General features: G+C 36.3%; 1 protein-coding gene across 1 annotated transcript in view; it reads right to left on the bottom strand.

The window, feature by feature from the left end:
• LOC145672078 (neuronal synaptobrevin-like) overlaps positions 1-11,380 on the bottom strand; it is an 89,231-nt gene extending 77,851 nt beyond the window's left edge. Inside the window, exon 1 of the mRNA XM_081741330.1 lies at positions 11,282-11,380. Within this exon, the coding sequence (XP_081597456.1) occupies positions 11,282-11,283 (2 nt within the window). The 5' untranslated portion in view covers positions 11,284-11,380. The remainder of the gene's footprint in view (positions 1-11,281) is intronic.
• Positions 11,381-18,641: the final 7,261 nt, after the last annotated feature.

Here is an 18,641-nt window from a genome sequence, read left to right as displayed (position 1 = left end):
AAATAAAGAACCATACAGTAAGACTACCAATCCATCACATAATTACATCGATTCTTCCCAAATGACAGTTTGATTGATTTGTAGAGCTATGCTAATGGTTCCCATTTAGTATGTGTTGTTGCCAGATAGTGAAACTTCTGCTTTCCTATAGCGGCTGAAGGAGGCATCGGAACATATATCATTATATAATATTTTGGTTCACTTTGACCTGAAGAATAACACTTTCTTGTCCGTGGGCGCTATTCGTAGAACACCCGACAAATATATGACGTTTTGCATAGATATCAAAGATTGTCAAATACATATGGCATAAAGGAAATGCTCCTATGTAAATTGCGTGTAACAGTGTCTATTATTAGTTTCGGTAATACATACATTATTAATGATAAGTAACATTACCATTCCGAAAGCAGCAGCTCTGAGAACACGCCCACTGCTTCTTACTTGACCTGCTACCAATTACGAAATATTTGTGTATGCACGTGTGTTTGGAGAAATATAAACCAATAGGAATGTCCATCTAAATAAGAAAAGAAGAAAATGTATTTTCATGCATCGTATAGTTGATTGAAGGCACGCAATAGTATTTCGTGTTTTTCTTCCACAATTGTGATGCAGTAAAAGGAAGGACACAGTGTTTTGCTCTAGTCGACCAACACACACAGCTGGCCAATCGATTTTTGGAGTCCCGCGAGTGCTTTCCCGTGCCTCGCCAACAAACCGGATAAAGGATATTCCGGCCTCCGAAAAACAAAAGCTCTCTAAAATAAAAATAAAAACTCAACGTGAAAACAAAAAGGAAAGAGAAAATCTTTCTTTTTTTTTTTTACATCTAGGGACTTGGGTTTATATCCAGGTAACGAAAACAGACAACTACATTATTCTTTTCTTTTTAGCTCTAAAATCTCAACACTTATTCCACGCGGCTCAAAGCACGGATATTTCCCTTTTTTTCGGACCAAGCTTTTAACAGAGAAACTACATTTTCGAGCATGCTCTATGCAGGAAAAACGAACTAAGTTTTCTTTTTAAATACTTTATTGTCATTTAATTGGTCTATTATAAAAGCAGATATGAAAACAGATACAATATAACGGCTGAATGGATTTAGCAATAAACATTGGCCGAACATGCTATGGTTATCGATTAAACGGTGTGCTTTCAACTTTAGAGCGCTGCATTTTTTATAAACTCGAGTACTGTTTTAATGGTGAAACCAATGGAAATTTTTATTCTATATCGTCTATTTCTTTTTTCTTTTTTTGAAAAAAAGAGAGAGAAACTTTATTGTAAGTTTGTGGAGCCACTGAAAGACTCATCGTCTGTCAATATCGCGTCAGATATTAAACTGGAAGGCCTAGATCTATTCTCTACTGTTGCAATATAGTGCTGTCCCGTTTTTACACTTTTCAAAGGACCAGAAGAAAAGTGTAAATTTTAGATAATGATGAGAAGGCATACCCCTCACATCATTCATTATACGTTCCATACAAATGATACTCTGCCGGTGCCAGGTACGGGCTATATGGTAAATGAATTAAAACTTGGGCATGCAAAAATATTGAATGGGATAATACTGAATATTGGATAAATGATATCATACGTGTCATAAAAACTGATATCTTGCCAAAGGGTTTCGTTTACCAAAACCTCATCTATATATTTAATCTGTCCGTGCGTCCATACGTCCAAGAGAGTAAAATATCTCAGTAACAACTTGATGCATCACCATCAATTTTGGCCAGGACGTAGAGAGTCAGAACTTAAGAATCGAGTTTGTTAATGAGGGTGATCCATCAACCGGAAGTAGTACAAATTAACCACTTCCGGTTTAAACATTGATCACCTCCATCACATTTCACATTTCGCGTCTCAAGAGTACATTTTACATTTTATCAAACCCGGAAGTGATAGAAATTCACTACAACTTTGTGTTTCAATATTTATCTACTCAGAGCAAAAACAATCCAATATAGCGATAAGCGGTTATTTTGGAATCGATTTACCGTCTTCTGTCTAAACCCTTTTTTTTTCGAGCTGGAATTGGCAGAAATTGGCCACTTCTAGTTTTACTGTTAATCATTATAGAGTAAATACGGTAATAGATAGTGAGAACCGGTTTCCAGCAATCATTTCAGAGTCCGAAGGATATCCTATCTCCATTCTAATCTTTCTCCTATAACCGGAAGTTGTAGAAATCTGGTACAACTTCCGGTTTTAATACTAATTGAGAAAATATCACGCCATACAAACCAAGCTAATTTACTTGATGTACATGTGGCACTGCTACTTGTTCGTCACACAGCGGTTTAGCATGAACTGTGCCTATTCTGATGTTATCATTTATAAAAACTCATGCTACTGGCTAGTGCTATACGACATTACGTTATATTGATCGGTATTTTCTAATATATCGATAAGGAGGCACAGTGGCTCAAAAGCAGGGCCGTGCCGTGGGGGGAGCGAACGGGGCGACGGCCCCGGGCGCCGAAGTAAGGGGGCGAAAAATTCGGGAGAGAAAAGGAAAAAAGATAGGAAAAATTGCTTGGAATATATGTGTGGGGGCGCCGTCGTATACTCTCGCCCCGGGCGCTGGTTTTCCACGGCACGGCTCTGCTCAAAAGTAGAACTTTTCTCTTATACGTGGGGTTCCTGCTTCGATTTCCGGCCGAGTAAGTTTGCGTGTCCATAGGTTTCTTCGGGGATGCTTCCGTTTCCTCTTACGTTTTCATTCCGCCATTTTTTCCATCAGCATTCAGTTGCCTTAATCATCCTTCTCCCTTAGCCTAAAGGTCATAATCGTGGGGCGTTAAATTGAAAAATTTTATTTAAAAAGAAATATTATCTATGTGCGCACCCAAACGAAAAGTTCTGTCTACGCTTATACACACATATTTTAAACGGCGAAGCACATATTAGTTGTAAAAACATAGATTGATAGTACGGCGTGCAGAGTCCAGTTCTGTTAAACTTGTGGATCAATTTTGATCGTATTCCACATTTCGTGGATGGTTATGCACATGCAAGACAGAATTGAACGGCTCGGGGCAACATAGTGCTATGTCACATTTTCTAATCTTTGAGTAAATTGGGAAAAGAAGGTGAACCATTTCCATGCAATTCAATGCAACGACACATACCAAACAAGCTTCCCCTGCCATCTGTAGGCAGATTTCCAAAATTAAATTACCTACATACTATTCTATGGTTCAATCTCATTCTACCAAATAAATGTATTTCATCGGATGTGACGCTTATTGTTTTGTTCGCCCGAGCAGCTCAATTCTTGCTCGCGCGCTGGAGATGGGAAGAGATTATCTGATAACATGTGGTCCTCTGAGGAGGGATAAACCTCTGAGTTTTTTAACGAGATGAGAAAGAAAGATAGCGAAATGTTTTTCTCTTTTTTTTAAAAAAAATGTACACTAGCTGCGGGCTCTTGTTATGGGATGAAATCTCAATCACCCGAGCTTTATTTAAAGAAAAAAAAACTTCTACTAATATAAAAATCGGAAGTTTGAAGACAAAATAGATATACACTACGAATGATTTTCCTGATTGCAGGAAAAAAGTTGTCTTCAAAAAAAGAAAGAATTGAATACCGACGAATGATGCAACTGTTCAATGAAATGGAAGAAGACACAAACATTAGGAGAAAATTTACGGATACCATCAACAGCGGATCGGGGAGATGATAACTCAGTGGCAGAGCGCTTAAGTCTTTGTACGGGAAGTCCCTGATTCGATGGCAGGCCACGCGAACTTATGGTGGGCACAGAGCCGTGCCGTGGAAAATCAGCGCCCGGGGCGAAAGTATACGACAGCGCCCCCATACATATATTCCAAGCAATTTTTCCTATTTTTTCCTTTTTTCTATCGAATTTTTCGCCCCCCCCCCACGGCACGGCCCTGGGTGGGCAACATCGTTCCCGCGGGTTTTCTCAGAGTTCTCTCGCATTCTCATTCCACCGGTTATTTCGTAACCGTTAACTTTCATTAATCATCCTGCTCCAAACAACCTACAGATCATAACCATGAGACATAAACCGTATTCACCTCATTTCATCAGCGATGGGGTGATTATTCAATTAAAGACGAGAAAGAGAGAGAGAGAGAGAGAGAGAGAGAGAGAGAAAGCAAATTTTCCACGTTAGCACCCAACTGCCGCATACTAGGGTCTACTCTTACAACAATGTTTAAAAGAATGGAACAGAAAACCAATCAGTGGTCGCGCGTAATGTAGTCGCTAATGTTCTCTCCTTTGGTGGAAGTGATCCTAAGTTCAGTTCCTAGTGGGTATACTCGAACGGAAAGGTGTAAAAGTCTTTTCAGGCCAAAAATCCACAGTGGAGGTTTTCCTCATTCACCAGGTAAATGCCAAGATGGTACCTAACACAATGGATCTAGCCCGGGGCCCCAGAGGACTAGGCTGCCCAGTTTTTTGAGTGACAAAAGTAATTTATAGATTTTTGAAAGTTTATACTAAGTGTTGCGTTTTATTCATTATTGGAAAATTTTTGAAACATTAGATATTCCTAGTTCCTGTTAACGAAGTGCTTAAACGGATTTCAAATTAAAATGTTTTGCGTAAACTCATGATATACCTATCATAGTCTGGGACAGAGGTGACCATTTTGACCTAACCTCACTCAACCTCACGCTGACAAACCCATTTCGACCTCACGCTCACCTCACCAGTCTGACCTCACGCTCACATCATTAGTCTGACCTCATGCTCACTCAATCTCACGCTCACATCACCAGTCTGGCCTCACCCTCACTCGACCTTACACTCACCTCACCGGTCTGATCTCACGCTCACATAACCAGTTTGACCTCACACTCACTCAACCTCACGCTCACCTCACCAGTCTGACCTCACGCTCACTTCACCAGTCTGACCTCACCCTCACTCAACCTCACACTCACATAACCAGTCTGACCGCACGCTCTCAACCTTACGCTCACTTCGTGAGGTTGAGGTCGAGTGAGCGTGAGTTCCGAACTCGTGAGCGCCGACCTTATGAGTTTGGACACCTTTGGTCTGGGTTCTGGTTGCTCCTCCTTAGTTTTATCTTCTAGATACGCCACTGGTCTAATATAAAGACTCCAGGTCGCTTCCTTCCTTCCTTATGTCCCCAGGTAGTGTGATCGCCGAGATATATCATCCCTCATATACGACGAGATTAAAAGACCACAAATGACTGTCTAGAAATCCTAATTCCAGGTCCTAAAATGAAACCCAATCTTTCTAACTCCCCGGAACAGCACACGGAGGGCTATGGATAGCATGATGTCGCATATTGATTTAGGTAAAGCATGGTCAGCGTATCGTGAACAAAGGAAGTAACTAACTAATTCTATGGCCTATGGAAACGGGAGGTTCAATGCCGTATTCATAAAAGCTCACCACTGCTTTCTATCCTTAGCTAACTGGATCCAATTTCTACTTTGCATTTCCATTTCTGCGAGATTCATCTTAATATTGTCCTCCCATCTACGCCTAGGTCTTGCTAATGGTCATTTTTCGATTGGATTTCCAGTTAAGACTTTGAAAGCGTTCCTACTTTCTTCCATTCTGGCTTCATGACCTGTCCACCTGAGCCTCCTAAACTTGATGACCCTAGCAATGTTTGGTAAACGATATAAATCTTGTAGTTCCTCGTTATGAATTTTCTGCCATTTCCCATTCCCTATCCTCTTGGGTGCGAATATTCGTCTCAGGATCTTGTTCCCAAATACTTTGAGTCTACATAAACAAAGGAAACTGGGTTACGACTATTGATGATAGAGTATAAGGTATGGAGTGGTTTTCAATATCTAGATTACAGCATTACTGAATATCTTAAATATGTAACGGAAACTAAAAAACAAAAATAGGAATATGACAAAAGAAGAGTTTAGAGAAAAGAAAAGTGTATTTTGTGACTCTTTAGAGAAAACCAGTTAAAGACAAGTAGGAATGTCACGTGTACACCACGAGTAGAAGTTTGGTTTGTATGGCGAGATATTTTCTCCTTTGATATTGAAAGCGCAAGTGGTGGTAGATTTCTATCACCTCCGGTTTAACCCACAAATCCCCAGTGTATCCCCAGTGTGTCACATTGATTTCCTGTTGACCTTATAAAGTTAGTATCAAACGTTTTACACAAATACCCATTGTACTTTATAAGCCACACATAAACCTTTGTAGCAAGCTTTGTTTCGTTCCTTTTCTTCCGGTTTTAGCAATTTTATTCAACTTTTCTTGTCAGTAGCTGCATGTGGCTCGTGGAGTTCTCGAGCGCCTTTCAGCTTCCGGATATATTTTATTTATTCTTATGATAAGTAAGTATTTAACTCCCTAATAATTGATTTTTCCTGTATCTAAAAGGTACAATAATTACTCTGGTAAAATAGTAATTGTTCATGTATTAAATTAAAGTTGTAAACTACGTCTGTTTCTCGCTGAGTCACAGGTGTCACATTGGGTTTCCAATTAATTCAAAAACACTTTTTTGGACATTTCTGCTATCTAAGGCCCTCATTTAGTGAACCGTGAAAGTTTTGTTCAAAAATTCTTACTTGAACAATGTTTGGGTTTTGGTGGGTTAATAGAGATTAAGTGTGCAGAAGAAATCTATTTTTGGAACGTTTTATCGATTACTGTAATCGATTTTTGCTATCATTACCGTTTTAGATCTATAATGATCAATGTAAAAACCTGAAATAATTGGTTTGTTGCATTCCCAACGGATGAATCACCTCACCTCTATCAACGAACTCGATTTCTAATTTTTGACTCTAATAAGGTGTAAAAACTTTTAAATAATATTAAATACGTATTTAGGTTAAGTTCTCTAATTCACACAACAACTGTCAGGTTAGGTTCTCTAATTTCACACAATAACTGTTAGGTTAAGTTCTCTAATTCAAGAGTTTTCAGAAATGATGGGAATGGTGACTGTTTATTTGTAATGGGGAATTTATGTATTAAGTTTCATCTTCAGAATTTGACGTACTTGTAAGTGCTGATTTTTTAAATTTTTATTTTGCATAAATTATACCACATTTATATCCTCTTAGGATATGCACTTTAATCAAATTCATGTGGCAGAATCTAAGTTAGAACATTGTCCTCGTACCAAAAATTAACAGAATCATGCGGCAATCTAAAAAGAGTTGGTCTCCAAAAATCGTTATATTCATGTTTACTTATATACTTGTAGATATCGTACGCAAATAAAGAAAGTATATGTTACATTATATAACATTTGTAGCAGTGTTTCGTAAAGAGTGTTTCCCAAATTGTGCACCTATGGAAATTCGACAATTGAGGTTTGCGTGAGAGTTCATGATTTTCATTTTCTTTACTTATACATATTTTATCTTCTGGGAGATGTTCAAAAATTAAAGCTCTCTGGTGTTACAGGACAAAAGAACTCTATGGCGTTACAGAACACAAAGGTCTATGGCGTTACAGAAGAGAAAAATTCTCTGGCGTTATAAAACACAAAACTTTTTGGCTTTACAGAACACAAAGGTCTCTGGCGTTATATAACACGAAGTTCTCTTATGTTAAAGAACACAAAGTTATCTGGCGTTATAAACCACAAAGGTTTCTGGTGTTACATAACACAAAGCTCTGTGGCGTTACATAGCAGAAACCTCTCTCGCGTTACATAACACAAAGCTCTCTTGCGTTAAAGAACACACAGCTCTGCCGCGATACAGAGCACAAAATTTCTTGGCGTTACTAAGCACAAAGCTCTCTGGCGTTACATAACAATCCAGATAACTTTTATTTGGAAGTTGCGTGGTCTGCACATCGATTCCAATTTGATTTTATACCAAGCTTTCTGCACAAGAATTAGCTACCTTTTATTCCACGTTGTTTCTCAATTACCTCTCGTTGATCGTTAAACAAACAGCAGTGTGAAGTGTATACAACGTGAAGGAGTATGCTTTGTATGGCGTTATATTAACAGTGAAACCGGAAGTGGTATTAGATTTCTACCACTTCTGATTTTAATTGATAGTCGAAATAGAATATATATTCTTCGGATGCTTAATTGATCGGAGGAAACCGCTTGTGGCCACCTATTACCGTTTTTTACTCTATAACGACCAACGTTAATACCGGAAGCGAGTGATTTCTACCACTTCCGGTTTGAATAAAGAGTTAAAAGAGAAGATGGTGCCTATTCTTAGAACGCTAAATCAATTCCAAAAACTGCTTCTCGCTGTCTCTTATTGTTTTGCTGTATGTAGATCAATATTGAAACCGGAAGTTATAGTGTATTTCTATCACTTCCGGTTTTAGTAATGAATTAAGGCCGGAAATGAAATCTATTCTTGGGGCGCTTAATCAATTACAGACAATCTTTTCTCGTTATTACGGTTTTTACTCTATGGTGATCAACATTAATACCGGAAGTAATTGATTTCTACCACTTCCGGTTTGAATATAATTTTCATCAACGAACTCGAATTTTAGCTCTAGACCCTGTACACCCTGGCCAAAAATGATGGTGATCCATTCTATAGTGCTTGAGATATTTTTATCTCCTGGACAGGTGGATACTCACAGTCAAAAAAAAGATTTTTGGTATACCAACCTCATTAAAAAATTATGTGCCCAAGGGCGCCCATCAAGGGGGCAAGGTGGGGCGCTTGCCCCCCTTTAGAGGAAATTGTGCTTCGGAAGATCGAAAACCCAATAGATATTTTAGAATAGTTACGGCAAAATTTGAACTACATTTGAAATGTCGCTTATACTTGCCCCCCTCCTTGGAAACCACAACATGGGCGCCCTTGTATGTGCCCCACCAAAAATCAGACTAGAGACCAAGAGTATCATAAAATGTGCGTGCTAAATTCTTTGCTACATGGAGTACTAATACTGAGAGATATTATACTGAGCAAAATTGTAATTTTCATTAAGTCAAACGACCGTTTGGAGTTGCAAGAATGAAAAAAACTGCACTTTTTGCCACTAAAGACAGTTCTACGAAGTAATTAAATGCTTCCTATAAACTGGTGTCATTTTTCGTTATAAACTTTACTAAATGTAATAATTTTTTAAAAATCCGAATTGTAATATTCTAATTTTTTCTTTGCAGAACATCTATAGTTTGAGGGAAAAGAATAGAGTGTATCGGGGTAAATTGTATCCAAAACTTTCGATAAAAGGTAATAAATACAGTTTTGACTTTCTGCTGTAGTGTTGTTTTTTTCTTAAATTTTATGCAGTACATAATCTCCTATTAGAAGCGTTCATTGTTCTCTGTCAGTAGTATTGATACGAGAGGAAAATAAACTCTAGTTAAGAGACCCCATCACTGCGAAATTAAAATACCACTAAGTTTACAGTAATTATGTGATATCTTCAAATAGATAAAAGATAATCAAAACGTGGAACAAGAACGCCCTAAACAATATTATTTTACATGATATTCCGTTATCACGACTCACTTATCTGCTTTCGATTTCCAGCCATTTAGAAACCCGTCATTTATTTTCGCGTTTCTAAATGGCAGCAAACAGAAAGCTACTAGGTGAGTCGTGATTACGGTACCTCATGCAAAGTAATATTGTCTAGGGTGTCTTTGTTCCACATTTTGATTACCTTCTATCTATTTGAAGATATCACATAATTACTGTAAAATTAGAGGTATTTTAATTTCGCAGTGATAAGGCCTCCTAAGACAGCAAAAAGTATTAGGCAATTTCATATCATTTTATTATAGGCAATCAACATTTCTTTGCTACTGTGCAGGTTGCATAGAAGCTAGGAGATGATATTAATATTCAACGGGATATACATAACAATCGTTAAAGATGTTAATGGATTGACTGCATTAACGGTCGTGAGAAATGCAATAAGAAAATCTACTTATCCTTCCATTATAGGCAACCAACATTTCATTGCTACTGTGCAGGTTTGCATAGATACTAGGAACTGTTATTAATTTTTAAGGAAATATGGATAACCACCGTTAAAGATATTAATGTATTGACTCTATTAACAATCTCGGCCGATATAATTGCAATAAGAAAAGCTAGTTATCCTTGCAGTACAGGCAATCAGCATTTGTTTGCTACTATGCAGGATGCATATAATCTACGGTCTATGCTCTAGATAGTTACTCTATCTAGATGGAATAGAGAGTCGCTCTATCTATTGCAAGAAAAAATAAAATTCAAAAATTCGCTTCCACTCAAGAGTTATCATGTGGAGTGACGGACGGACGAACGGACTAATAATTCAATCTTATGAATCCCACTGTGTGATCTTAACAAGTAACTAATTTAAGATGTATAAGAATCCTAAAATCAAATTATTTATAGGTTCTGTATTTGAACAACTATTTTACTACAGACGTTTCTTTTCTTTTAAGTAAAGAGATAAATAATTAGAAACGCTGTTATATGTGTGCGTGTTTCTGAAACAATAAAGACAAAACTCTAGATCGGAAATGTTCATTATAAGGATCGAGTTTTATGGACATCACTTTCTTTTAACTACTGCATTAACGCCGACTTCTCGTCTATGTAGATTAGTTGATAGGTTATGAAAAAAAAGTCTTCGAAATCGATCGAATACAGAACAAATACAATAGGCTTTCATATGTGAGTTAAAATACTTATTACTAATACATATTTAACAAGGAAAGAATTCAATTATTTCTGCTTAGAAAGATAAAACAAATTTGTCTTCTACTTGTTAATAATTACGTATAAAAATATAAAGTATCTTTGCGCAGAAAACCTTTGCGCCTGTCCACTCGAACCGATCGAGAATTTTACGTATATACATTTTTATTGTCTAATAGATTGTAATTTTATTATTTTCGTTTCAAACGCATTTATATTAACAATTTTTAAATCTTAAGTTAATATTCTTGATGTTGATCAAGGTTTTAGTTAACAGAGATACGAAAAATCGGCGAAATTTAGTCGCAGTTTTAAAAAAGCAAAAAAAGCACAGCGTTATAACGATAAATCTAACTACAAAACGCGGTTAAGTTTAATAAAAAAAATAAAAATACAGCTACTACAGCAAGAAATAATGGCGAAGAAACTGATGTACATAGAATTATTGGCTTCCTTTTGTATAAAATTTATCTCGAAGCAAAAGCCTCATTTCACTATTTCATAGACACACACACACACATCTTACACAAGCACAAAAAGTCACACCTTCTTCGACGACCTATTTAGTAGAAAATGAAAGAATTCTCTAATAAAAGTGTGTAATTAATTCATGTCTATTGTATAGATTGAGGAATTGGGTACTTACATGTTTTATTTCTAAAAATCTATGATCCTTAACAATGTTGTTGATCTGCCACTAGCTCGTATTGATATGTGCTCAACTCTCGAGATAGTCACTGCAAACTTGAACAGTGTAGCTAACTTTGAGCGTTAAAAAGTTACCACGAATATGATTTTAAAAGAAACTTCCAGACCGACAATAGGAAAAGAAACTGGTGATCGTGAAGAAAATGGATTTGATGTTTCATTGCCCCTACATTCCCCCTCCCAAAAAAAGTTATTTTTGTATGTATGTCTGTGTGTTCGTCCCTTCCCTGATTTCCTTAATAAAAATATATCGTAAATTTCTACGTGAAACCGCAACAAAGACTCTTGTTCTTCCCACAATTTAAAGTGGAATTTTTCCTTTTTTAAAAAAAAAAAAAAAGAAAAAGCTATAATTCACCATTAATATTGTTATGACAGATCGATCTTGAAAGATATTTGAGAAACAATATAATTTGTTTACGTGGAAGGACGATCTAAATTGATCCTAATGATAAAATAAATAAAGAAGCAAGGTTGTTTTTTAAAAAAATGATCCACATTCGTCAGTCAGATCCCTTAAGAGCTTCTCACATCACGTCATAGTTTCATCTATGAGTTTCCTCAACTTAATGGATAAAAGATGTCGGCTCAGATAAATACTTTTCAAGATCTGTTATGTATATTTCTAAACGTATTCGAATTTCCTTATGAAAATAGCATAGCTTCCAGATTATTTTTAGAGAGATGAGTGTCTATGGCAGCGTTTCCCAACCTTTTTCAACTTTCGGCACACTACGGGTATAACTTGAATTCTCGCGGCACACTCATAGATATTATTATTATTATTATTTGCAAATATAAAATACCATTGTATTTTTTTTCAGTGGTTACTGATCTTCTTCTCACAGAGATGAACTCACAGAGATCACTGGTTTTCCCCCATGCTAATTCATTATGTTTATTTTTTATTCTAATTTTAAAATAGAAAATAATTGCAATGAAATAAAGGACTCAGATTTTTAAAAATACACTTTCTTTTTCGAAAACTGTATCCAACCTTTCACTAAAAACGAAGATCACTAAATAACGAACGAACAAACAAATGTCTTGTATTTTTAACTTTGCTGTTTTAACGAAAACGGTGCATATTATTGCAATCACACAGCTTGCGATGCGTGGAAGTCAAAACCACAGCTGTTGAACAAAGTGTTGTTCTGTCATTCACGTGCGAATGAGTGTTCTACGAACGTTCATTTGACGCATACCGTACAAGTGCTTCCATTTCTCGGTATTAGTATGACTCTCAATTGAAGCGTAACATTGCAGCTAACCGTGGAAATGTGTACGAGCAGAAATACTGTCTGCTACACAGTAATAGATGTAGAATAATATAATTACAGTATTTTTTTCCATTGCAGAAATTCATAGTAGTGTGAAATACAAAAAAAAATATACATTTTTTTTCCCATTTCTTGCAATTTGGTTGCTATAGAATTAATAATTTTGTTTCGATTTCCTCGCGGCACACCGGTTGGGAAACTCTGGTCTATGGACTCTGCCTATTTATACGAAAGACGAAAGTTTTAGTTATCTATAGATTTTAAAAAGTGATATTTGGATATTCCAAATAACTATTGACCTTCTAAAAGGTCAAAAACGTGTTAGCAGAACGCGGATAAAGTTTACTCTACTGTTTGTGGTTTTCGTATTTTTTTTAAAAAAAAAACGTAAGATTAACTGCTGTGTTCTGTTCTATTTTTAATTATGCTTTGAAACTATCGCTAATTCAAGAATTCTTAATTTTTTTGAAAAAGCACACGCTCCTTTAAATTAAGATATTAATTAAATTGTTTATTAATCTTACAGATATAGTCTAATTATCGATTTAGGGTGTAAACGCGAGGGGGATACGGTGGCTCAGTGGTAAAGTGCTTACCTCTGGTATGTAGGGTCCCAGGTTCGATCCCCGGCCAAATAACTTTGTGGTGGATAATATCGTGTCTGTGGATTTTCTCAGGGTACTCCCGCTTTCTCCCACATTCTCATTCCACCAAATTTTCCATCGTCATTCACTTGCCTTAATCATTTGTATTCCTTAGCCTAAACGACATAACCGTGGGACGTTGAACTGAAAGAATTCAATTCATACAGTGGAATCAATAGTAGTGATGAGCGCAAGAGTCTTGGTCTTGCAGTTTTTGCAAGAGTCTTGCATGCAAGACCAAGACCAAGACCAAGACCAAGACCAGGAATCCCGATGCAAGACCAAGACCAAGACCAAGACTCTTGCGCAAGAGTCTTGCACAAGTAAGGTACTACTTGATTTTTTATAGAATGTAAAAAGGAAGGGGAAAAATCATTACATCTTTCACCGCCGGAGTGAATTTGTTCCCAGTAGTTTATGCAATCCATGTGAGTCAATTTGCTCCTGTAACATATAGCTACAGTATGTCGTTTTTTGAATCGGTTGTTCACGAGACGACCGACAGCATAATTCTATGAATTGTTACAAGCTATAAAAACTTCAGTGTCTGATTTACTTTGGTCATCATTTGATCATTCACGACGGCCCATGATTGGATTTTATGAAATCATACGAATAATAGTTGTGTCCTTAAGAAGTGGATAAGCAAAAATAAACTAGAGCATGTTATGGACACGGTAACTCAGTGGCAGAGCGTGCACCTGTGGTACATGGGGCCCTGGTTCGATCGCAGCTTGCGCTATGTGAGCTTCTTTGGTGAACAAACACCCTGTGCGTGGGTTTCCCGTTTCCTCGTACTTTCTTCATTCCACCATTTCTCATCATCACTGTTTCCTTTAGCCTCAGTGTAATAATCGTGGGACGTTAAAGTAGATATTTCATTTTATTTCAAAACATATTAATGGTGTTCTTCTTCCAAAACTAAAGAAATGTAATATTGAACATCGGCAATTCCGTACACCATAGGTGCCGACTACATGGGTATGGCCTTGGCTCTGAGGTTCAAGCATCCGTTGGAAATTTTTAATGTGTACTTATAAAATTAATATTGAAATAACATTTTCATGACATTGACAAAAACTTAGCGCATGTGACCGCAAGTTTGATTTCATAGATGGATGCTTATACGTTGAATAATTGTTTATCAATATAACTTATAGCCCCCTTAGGTATACGGCATATCTAGGATTCAACGATATAACATTATACAACAATAAATAATCTATATTCACAACTGAGAGTAAGTTCGTACTTATTTCAAATAACAAGTTTGATGCCGTTATTATGTATTTCTAATGTAGGTCAAAAGTATTTATATAAATTGAGTTTACACAACAGACAGACAGTTGAGTCGTTTTCAGTTTTCACTCAAATTATTCTAAAATATTGTGGCCGCGGTGGCTCAGTGGTAGAGCGTTCAGGTGTTTGGGGTCCCGCGTTCGATCCCAGCCCCCGCCAAGTGAACATTGTGGTGGGCAAACACCGTGTGCGTGGGTTTCCTCGGGGTTCTCCCTCCACCATTTTCATTCATTTTTCATTATCGCCGTCTCCTTTAGCCTAGCCGGCATAATCGTAGGACGTAAAACTCACAAATTTAATTTCATTTCATATTCTAAAATATTGAGGTTTAATTATTATTATTTTAATTTTTTCTCTCTATTTTGGTCAATATTGCAAAACATATCATCATCGTCATAATAATAGCTATTCTGCCATTATTGGCAGGTCACTTGCTGCAGCTGAGAAGCTTCGATGACTGTGGTCCTCAGCTAGTCTCTTCGTCTTAACGTAGCAATATTCTGTCTTAATATCTTTCTTCAACTACAATCTCCTTCGTCCCCTCCCTCTAGCACGTCCCTCATAATACAGTTCCTCCTCAGCCAATGTCGTCCTCTTCATTACATCTAAAATTCTTCTTTTCTCCCCTACTGCTACTATTTCTAAAACCTTCGCATTCGTTTTCCGTTCAACCCAGCTGATTCTCTCCTTTTTTCTCCATGCCCATATTTCGAAAGTCTAACTGTTTCATCGTTTTTGCGTAATGTCCTTGTTTCTGCCCCATACAGTACATATTAGAATCAGTAAAACAAAATCTCTATATTTAATTGGAAGTTTGTTTAATACAAGGATTAGCTAATCGTGGTTGAAAAGAAAGATCTGACGCCTTTAGAGTGTAAAAATAATTTTGGAATTTATGGTATTTCAGTGATCTGTGCCGTCTTGGTTTTCTTTCATGCGTCTCAATGTCAGGGGTAGCCTCCCCAGTTTGGAAACCAGTGGAGTATTGGATCTGTTAAAACATAAAAATATTACGAAATGTTGTGATTTATCTTATAAGTAGTGAAGCGTGATCACCCATTGAAAAAAAAAGTAAAGGTCATCGCCTATGTTGTACAGTATCATCACACTTACACGAAGGTAAAATATATTACATTTAGAAACATACATTGTATTTCCCTCACTATTGGCGCAATGTAGGATTTATTATCCCTTATATCCAGAGTAAAATATACTTATGAAAATCATAGATTTCTTAAAAGCAAAACTTGCAAGACTCTTGCAAGCAAGACCAAGACTGGGTGTGCAAGACCAAGACCAAGACCAAGACTAGGTGTGCAAGACCAAGACCAAGACCAAGACCGAGGGTTCCAGTGCAAGACCAAGACCAAGACCGCATGTGCAAGACCAAGACCACCCGGGTCTTGGTCTTGGTCTTGCATTTGCTCATCACTAATCAATAGCCTTTAAAAACATTGAGGGGGGTAGAAACTTGTGCAGGACCTGTATTTAATATTATCATCCCGGAATTCAACTGCTGGAAATTATGAAAAAAGTTCAATGAAATGATATTTCTATTTCTATGTTTCACTCTTAAGACTTTTAGGCTAAAGGTTTAGGATGACTAAGGAAAGTGAATGATCATAAAATCCCAAATATTACCTCTCTCCTCCTGAAAATGTCCCCATACAGTGTTCAAAAATGTCAAAAAAGGGCATTTTTTTCAGTTACAGTGATTATTAAAAACTGTCATAAAATGGTTAATATGTGCACTAGGAACATGAAATAAACACCATTGGAAAGCTTAAAGACTGTTCTATACGTTGTACTATATTTTAAAAACCTGTAAAATAAAAAATAACAGTACAAATATTCAAATTAGAATTTACAGAACTTAATACAAAACTTATTATGAAAGAGAGGGATATATTTCCCTCCCTTTTACAATATTTGTATCAAATGTGTTATGAAAACAGTAACACTGTTCACAAAAACTTCACACACGATCAGCACAAACAATTAGTCAATGAATTCTTTTTCCTATTTCAATTATGCACTTCCACATGTCTGTGACAGCAATCCTGAAACAAAGGAATGAAAATAACTTGTATCAATGTAGCCAATATAAATTTAGAAACATGCATACTGACTAACAAGAATAATGACCTGCATTGAGTACTATTCGGAAACTTAATACCTCCCTAAAAACTCGAAAGGTGGATAATTGTGTACATTCAAATGAATACATCAAGAAACAAATGAAATTCAATATAAATTCCTTTGATGCTGCAGGCAAATGGTTATCGATCTGAACCCAGTTATTCACATGGTCAATATCGTGCAATACTTGGTTTATGTTGATTTTTGAATCGGCTCCCATTGAGTGCCCAAAATGAAACTTTGTGAAGTTTTAGTACACATATGAGTCTACAATCTGGACAATTTTGAACAAATTTGCAGGGACATTTCTGTGCGGAATTCAAAATTCAAATTTTAATTTGAATTTTTGAAGTGTTATTTTTTATTTTACAGGTTTTTTCAATATAGTACAACTTATAGAGCAGTCTTTAAGCTTTCGTAGGCTTGTGTGTTACTATGTGGATAGATTGGGCATGTTTGATATCACTCGCGTGTATAAGCCGTATCTTTTATTATTATTATTATTATTATTTTTTTTGAAAAATAGTGTAGCTTATATATTGATGATACGGTGATCTTACAGGTAGTGTGTGTGTGTGTGTGTGTGTGTATGCAAAGTAGCGTGTCACTGTTAGATAAAGGGAAAAAATAACAGATACATTCTGTTAGATAACACTGTATCTTCCTATATATCCATACTGTATATAAATAATTTCTTCCAGCAAAAGAAAAGCTATCATTTATTATATTAGCAATGAATTACATACTTTCACTGCTGTAAGAGTTCGTTATTATTATTATTATTATTATTTTCTCGCTACGCTATAATCGATCGATTAATTTAGGTACTTAGTCTGGACATTACTTTCAATGAAACTCAAACTAATATTTAGAAGTTAATGAAAATTTTACGTTATATCGTGATCACAATACTATGTACTGTCGTTTTAAAATTTAAAAAAAAACAAAACAAAATGAAACGATGATTATGCTCTTTAGGCTAAGACAGATGGATTAATGAGGCAAGTGAATGATGGTAGAAAAACTAGTGGAATGACGATGGGGGAGGAAAGGGAGATCTCACAAGAAAACCCACAGACAAGATATTGTGCATCATAAACTTACTTGGACGAGGATCGAAACAGGAACCTCACGCACTAGATGTAAGCGCTCTATCTCTGAGCCACTGTGCCGTCATGCAAGGGACATAATGAACGCCTATTTCTATTTCAGTGTCAGTTTTGTCTCAATAAGTGTCATGGTTCTTATACAGAATTAACTTTTAGGTTTACAAAGAAATTCTTTTTCCTTGTTCTTTTCTCGGCAAATAAGCATGAAAATCATTTTGTTCACGTTAATAAGACCTATCTATTTACTTATGTATCATCTCTGGATATTTTTCCCTGTTAAACGCTAATCTATATATTAAAATGCTAGGTTTATATGTTTGTCCCTCAAGAAAAGTTTATATGTTTGTCCCCAATCCTTTCGACAATGAGATCTCGAAAACCACAAGTGCTAAAAACTTGCCGTTTTCACTGGTAGATTCCAAATTTTGTGTAGATTGTCCAGTTCTAATTGAATGTTTAAAAAAGAACATGGCAGTTATTTCTTTATTACATTTTTTATGAATACACAGGACGTGTTGAATTTTTTTTTAAAAAGTAAAGCATCATAGCGTACGAGTTATACATTCCAACACCACATAGTTGTATACGGGGTTGTATATCTCTCAGGCGTCTGTTTCATGATAATGAAAAACGAAGGATAATCATTTCTCCAGTCTAAGGTGGAGCTTTATTGTTTAGAGTCTTTTGCCCAATGAACACCATATATCACTGACAGACATTATAATTAATTGTGTATGTAATGTATTTGCTTAATACATACTGCACGCAAGAAGACAGGAAACACTGATCATACATGAATTAGAAACTCCAACCGGAAGTAAGCTCAA

The sequence above is a fragment of the Thermobia domestica genome, chromosome 15 (assembly GCF_964235325.1).
Source record: "Thermobia domestica chromosome 15, izTheDome1.hap1.1, whole genome shotgun sequence".
NCBI lineage: Eukaryota > Metazoa > Arthropoda > Insecta > Zygentoma > Lepismatidae > Thermobia > Thermobia domestica.
This window is presented reverse-complemented; position numbering and strand designations above follow the sequence as displayed.